The 5,924-nt window shown below is 55.5% G+C and overlaps 1 protein-coding gene across 2 annotated transcripts in view; it reads right to left on the minus strand.

Annotated features, from left to right (window-relative positions):
* Nucleotides 1-264: 264 nt before the first annotated feature.
* RGS4 (regulator of G-protein signaling 4) overlaps nucleotides 265-5,924 on the minus strand; it is a 6,172-nt gene continuing 512 nt past the window's right edge. Inside the window, exons 1-5 of one of the 2 annotated variants that reach the window (XM_010077661.1) lie at nucleotides 5,764-5,894; nucleotides 3,135-3,239; nucleotides 2,141-2,202; nucleotides 1,259-1,425; nucleotides 265-725 (exon numbers count right to left, since the gene is read on the minus strand). In XM_010077661.1, the coding sequence (XP_010075963.1) occupies nucleotides 474-725; nucleotides 1,259-1,425; nucleotides 2,141-2,202; nucleotides 3,135-3,239; nucleotides 5,764-5,807 (630 nt within the window). In that variant the 5' untranslated portion in view covers nucleotides 5,808-5,894 and the 3' untranslated portion in view covers nucleotides 265-473. Of the gene's footprint in view, nucleotides 726-1,258; nucleotides 1,426-2,140; nucleotides 2,203-3,134; nucleotides 3,240-5,763; nucleotides 5,895-5,924 lie in introns of those variants that run through there. The other variant, XM_010077662.1, reaches the window with a different exon arrangement.

The raw sequence follows: 5,924 nt of genomic DNA on the forward strand, positions 1-5,924 counted from the left end.
CTGTATGAACAGCTAAGGACCCTAGCAGGTCCTTGTCATCTCAGCTTTTGCTGAGTAGAAAAGGGGACATCACCATCCCCATCACTTCCCTTGGCCCCCTCTTCCCCTGCTCCTTGCCAGGGGTCACACTGCAGCTCTGCGGGTCCGGTCCCTTGCTGGGCAGTGCTGGGGCTGAGCACGCACCCCCCCATCACCCTCCCAGGCTCGCCAGAAACACAGCGGGGACACAAGGACTGCACCCAGCTTCCCTGTCAGAGACAGACCCCGGGGCTCCCGCAGCGATGGAGTCAGAGGAGGGTTTGCTGCACACACTGAGCCTGGCGTGGGTTACAAATGCTGGCTGTTGCGTGACATGGGACACAACCGGGACACTGGACAGCTATTGGAGACAGCTCTGTTGCTTCATGCCAATGAATGCTTTTGCTGCCGTATATTCTCGCGAGAGCCCAGTGCGCTCCCGCCCTGCTGCAGGTTCAGGCACACTGAGAGATGACATTAGAGTTGCAGTCTAAGGTGTGAGCGTGGCTCCTTTTGCAGTTTTCGGGCCCACAGCCGGCACCAGGTGGGCTGACCAAGTCCAGGTAGTAGGGGGACTTGAGGAAACGGCGGTAAGAATCCTTTTCCATGAGGGTGAATATTTTTCTCTGAGCCTCATCAAAGCAGGACAGCGTAGGCTCCAGCATATTGTGGCTTGTCTTCTCCCGTGTGCACGAATCCAGGTTCACCTGTGGGCCAAAGGCACAGCATCAGGAGAATCTGTCCCACAAGTGGCTAGCTTAGGTAAAGAAAAACCCAAGCCTCTCTTCACCGAGCGTGTTTAAGCTGTCCCTGATGGGCAGTGCTCTGGAATGGCTGTTAGACACCCTGTAACCATGGCAGAATCTGTGCGGCTGGATAGCAACACATCTCTGCTGCCAGACGAACTGCTGGGGGACACTGACACATATTCCTCCAGGATGCAACCAGCTGGGAAACTTGAACAACTGCATGGGAGCAGCTGGGAATCACAGTCCTCTAGCGCTTCTCCCATTTGAGGGTGCATGTGGGATGGCCAGGTGGTTGTAACTAAACCCACCTTCTCTCTATCCAAGTTTCACGTGAAAGCAATAAAAACGACACTATTTGCTTGCTAACTGCCAGAGAAGCGGCACCCTTCAGCTCTTGTGAAACTGCCGGACCTCCGCTTCCCTGTGCTGCTGGCCTGTGTGGTCAGGATTTAGGGCGATACCTTTGCTCAATAAATGCTCTGTGTACATACCTCTCTTGTTGCCTGCACCGAGATGAACTCATTGTAGATTTTTCTAGCCTTGGGGCTGAGCTTGGCTGGTGACTTGGTTTTCTTGTAGTCCTCACAGCTGACCCAGAACTCGATGTTTTCCTCGCTGTACTCAGATTTAAGAAAAGCACGGAAAGCAGCCAGTCCTCCTATAGATTGTTTAGAGAAAAATCGGATCAGGTAGGAGTGTTGGTTCCTGGACAGCCACACTCACAAACTCCAGCAAACTGCAATTCTGCATTCTTCCCCCCAAAACTGAGTGAGCAGCTCCCTGGGGACAGCTGCCCGCCCCGACAGCAGCCTCCTGTGCACACCGAGGGAGGTGGAACACAGACCCCACGGGGTTGTCACACAGGGGTCCCCCCAGCTGCCTGCTCCCCCACTGCAACCTTCAGTGGCTCAGCCAGAACACAAGCAACCCGTGTGTTCCCAGAAGGCACCCAGGAGACAGCCAACACGCTGCGGAGTCACGGGAACAGCGTGAACAAGCACCAAGGACATCAGCGGAGACTGGAACCCACGGGAACATGAAGTCTCCCATGGGCCCCGCTGCAAACAGTTTCTCCACCTTCTGGTTCTTGTTTAACCCACTGTTAACAGTGTGCTGCGGTCTCTTGCACATGGCTAGACCAGCTGCCTTCCTTCCCAAAGGGACAGCTCAGCAGTGGGTCACAGCCCCACTCGCGATGCATTGGGATTGTTCCTCAGATGTGACCAGGAGCACCCTCCACCGCCCCTCCCAAAGGCCAGTGTGCTGCTAAGGGACACAGGGTGACATCCCGTGCCCCTCCCAGCGCTGCTCAGCACCCCCACTTTGCCCGCAGCACCCTCAGCATCCCCAGCAGAAGGGCCCTCCTCACTTACTGTCGTGATGGATCAGGTTTTCCAAGGAGACTGCCCACTTCCTGACCTCCTCTGGGCTCACCCTGAAAGGAGACAACGGGAGAAACACAGGGAAGATTTAAGGGGAGTACAGAAAGGACAAATTCAGTTTTTTGCTCGTCACCGTTAGAAAATCAGCCTGTTGTAAGTGCATGCATGAGAGACCAAGAAGGAAACGTCTGCTGGCTTTACAGAGACCCCTTGGGATCCCAGATCTGATCTACAAAAATTCTGGTTTGCAATCCCCATCATCAGCTGGAAAGGAAAGGAATTTTCCTGGAAAAATTGCTGGGGACTTTGTGTTTATTTTGTGACTGGCTGCATCTCTGGATGGGGTGCAGACCTGGGACTGCTCTCACAGGTCTGTCAGTGAACTCCAAAGGGCTGATTTCTTTAACCTGTCAGGGAATGGCAGCTCTGTGGAGGAGAGCAACATGGGAACCCATCCTGCATTCATTCCCCCAACCCTACCAGAACATCCTAGGGCTCACCTCTCCCAGAAGTACACCTTAGTCTTTGGAGACCTCCTTGGAAAAGCCACCATCTGCTCGCCCCTCAGTGAGAGCAGTGATGCCTTGCCAGGCTGCGCTCTGTTTGCTGTGCCAATAGCTCTGTGTGGACCACTGCACAAATCCAGCTTAGACAGACAGTAATACTGATTCTGCAACGTGTCAAGTTGCACTGGGTCTCGTGATGGCGTTATTCCCCTCCACAGGAGGGCTGCAGAAGCCCTTCCACGCGCACATGCACATGGAATCACAGAAGCGTTGGCAGAAGGGACCCCTAGCTCAACCCTCTTCATGGAAAGGGGCTGCCAGTGCCTGAGGACTATTGCCACACCAGACTCCAGAACAGGGGTGGGCAGCAGGCACTGGGAAGCAGCAGCAGAAATGCTGATGAAGGTCAGGTCAGTGAGGGGGTAAACGACATGTTGCAGCCAGCCCGGCCCTAACGGCACGGTAGCATCTGCTTTTACCTCTGGCTTGCAGATATTTTCTCCTTCTTGCCCTGGGAAGAGCTGTAGTCACAGGACTCTGACTTCTGCAGCAAGAAGCCCAGACGGTGCTTCATGTCTTTGGCACTGAAAGAAACAATTCGAGGAGATGAAGATAACGTGTTACCACTCCCTCTGCAGCCGCCCCCCCGCAGCGAGCTCCTTCAGCATCACCCAGTGACACGAATGCCGATCACTGCTGGTGACTTCAGCGCTGACTTTCCACTTCTCACATAATGCACGTTTCTGTTGCTGTACAAACACAACAAAGCCAAATGAATCATTTTTCACATCCAACAGCACCATTTTCTTGCTGAGAAGGTCATCAGCCTGGAGGCAGGGCTGGCGAAGGGCGAGAAGCTGCTGTTTTCCCACAGTCTGTTTATAGTTAAAATTTTGTGATAGAAAGGCATCAGCGTGCTGTAAATGTGTCACCTCTCCCTAAACAGATTCACCCAGCTCCCAGTGCCTGCTTCTTACACCCTTGCTAATCCTTTCCAACAGCCCTGGCCATCTCACACCTTCCCACGCAGCTGCAGCACCAGGGGGACGTGCCACGCCACCCCACCGCCGCTCATGGCACAGAGGGACGGGAGGAAGCCACGGGCTGGGAGCAGGACTTGGGGCGAGATCGGGGATAAGCCAGGACCCTCACTGCAACCACCCTGTGCTGACTGCAAGCTAATCCGCTACTCCATGGCACACTCCTACAAGGATGCACGCTTAATTTTGTTCTGCTTTCCAGCATGCTCAGGACAACCGCTGCCTGACACCAGCATCCAGATGTGCAGCTGGCATTGGCCTCAGCATCGCTCTGGATTTCCTTCCAGTTTGAGAAGGAGGGGGAGGGTAAATCAGTCCTGCTCGCTCAGGGTGCACCCTGGCCTGCCGCAGGGTGCAATGACAACGTAAGCAGGAAATTCTTCTCCTGCTCCTCAGATCAGAGTTTGGGAAAGAGCAAGAGGTTGTGCCGCAGGGCTGAGCTCCGGCAGCTGCTCAGCCTCCCAGCGCTGTGCTTTGCTCCAGCCATAGCCCCCCGTCAGCAGCCCCGCCACATCCTCCCTCGCTGCCTGCTTGTGCTCAGAAATGTTCCCTTAACAGCTCCAGCACCAGGGTGAGAGTGAAGGAAACTCATGGCTTCTTTAGAGCAGCGTGTGTGTGACCAGGGCCAGCATCCAGGCGCTGCCGAGGCAGCCCCCAGGTACCCCGCGCTGCCAGACCCAGCTGCCTGGTGCTGCCACGCTCCCTGTCCCCAGGAGACCACTGTGCTCTACAGGAAGGCGGCAGTAGGAGCACACAAGCCACTGCTGCTTGCAGTGAGTCCTGCAGCTTTCTGGGGGAGAGGGATTTTCTTTGGAATCCTGGACAGAGATGGTTAAAGATGTGGACTTTTTTTCTTTGCATTTTTTTCAAATTGGGTTTTTTTTTTTCCCCTGCCAAAGGTTCCTGCAAACTCAGGGGGGGAGGGCGTCAATATTTTTTCCTCACATTTTCAGCACTCATTTCCAAATCCACCTTGAGGGGGGAGCTGTGTCTCCCAGATGGGAGCAGGCTGAACCTCAGTTTGTGCCTTCCCATTGCACAGCCCTTGGGAAGCAGCCTCAGGAGCTCCTGGGGGCACGAGCAGCCAGAAGGGCAGCGCTGCGCCATCAGAGACCCCTGCAAGGCTGCATGGGTGGATAAGCAGGGAGTTTCTTGGGGCCAGTGCCATTCTGGGGACCTGGCCCACCCTGCTGGGGTTCCCCAGGCCCCATTGCACCTGGAAGGGAGCAATGTCCCTCCAGGAGGGCTTGTGGCCACCTTGCAGGCACAGAGACCCCCTTGCACTGGGCTCTGTGGCAGGCCATCCTGCCAAGGTTGAGCCTGGGGAGGGACAGGCACCGCTCTGCCAGCACTGGGATGCTGGGCAGTACCGCACACCAGGATGCAGCCAGACCCTGCGCCCACGGTAGGGGTACAGCTCAGCCCACCCTGACCTGCACCGTACAACGGGGTACAGCCAGCCCCACACCAGCCCCATAGCGCTGGGCACCAGGGGTACAGCCTGACCCAGCCCCTCTCCATCATCACACACCCAGGGGTACAGGCTGACCCCGCACCAGCTGGTGCCGCATCCAGCTCCGCGGTGCCCGGGGCTGGCCCACATCCCTGCCCTGCCTGCTGGCACACGGGTCTCTGGTCCTGCCAGGGGTGGGCTTCTGCATTTGGGATGTGTTTTGGGGAATGACCCTCAATTTTTTTTATATCCCATCTGCCTTGCTTCCCCCTCAAAAAAATCAAGAAAAGAAAATTCACCAGAGAAAGAGGATTCAAAGGAGAAAAGGAGTGCAAAGCTTGGGGCAGAAGCAGACGACAGAAATATCAAAACACAGCAATGCTATGAGCCGCATGTTTTGCTGATGGGAAGGATGGGTTTAGAGTTCCCACAGCTCCGTACAAAACCTTTATGCAATTCTGCTTCTGACTAACAACAACAAGCCTATAAGCAATCTAATCTGACAAAAGAATCAGAGCCGAATCCGCCACTTCTGCTGCAGGCACAAAGCGCGATACACCAGCGTTCCCTCCGGACTGACGAGCCCGCTGACAGATGCTCAGAAATAAACAGTACCTTTTTAAGCAAGTGGCTGGCAGCGCAGCGAGTCCCTTGCACATCTTGTTGCCGAGGTCGGATCTGTATTCCAGGAAAAAACCAGCGAGGCAGGAGGCTGCCGAGGCTGCGGGTGGGTCCTTCTCCAGCTGCAGAGTCCTTCCTGGTCCCCGAGCCGGGCT

This window comes from Pterocles gutturalis, unplaced genomic scaffold, assembly GCF_000699245.1.
Source record: "Pterocles gutturalis isolate BGI_N339 unplaced genomic scaffold, ASM69924v1 scaffold6128, whole genome shotgun sequence".
NCBI lineage: Eukaryota > Metazoa > Chordata > Aves > Pterocliformes > Pteroclidae > Pterocles > Pterocles gutturalis.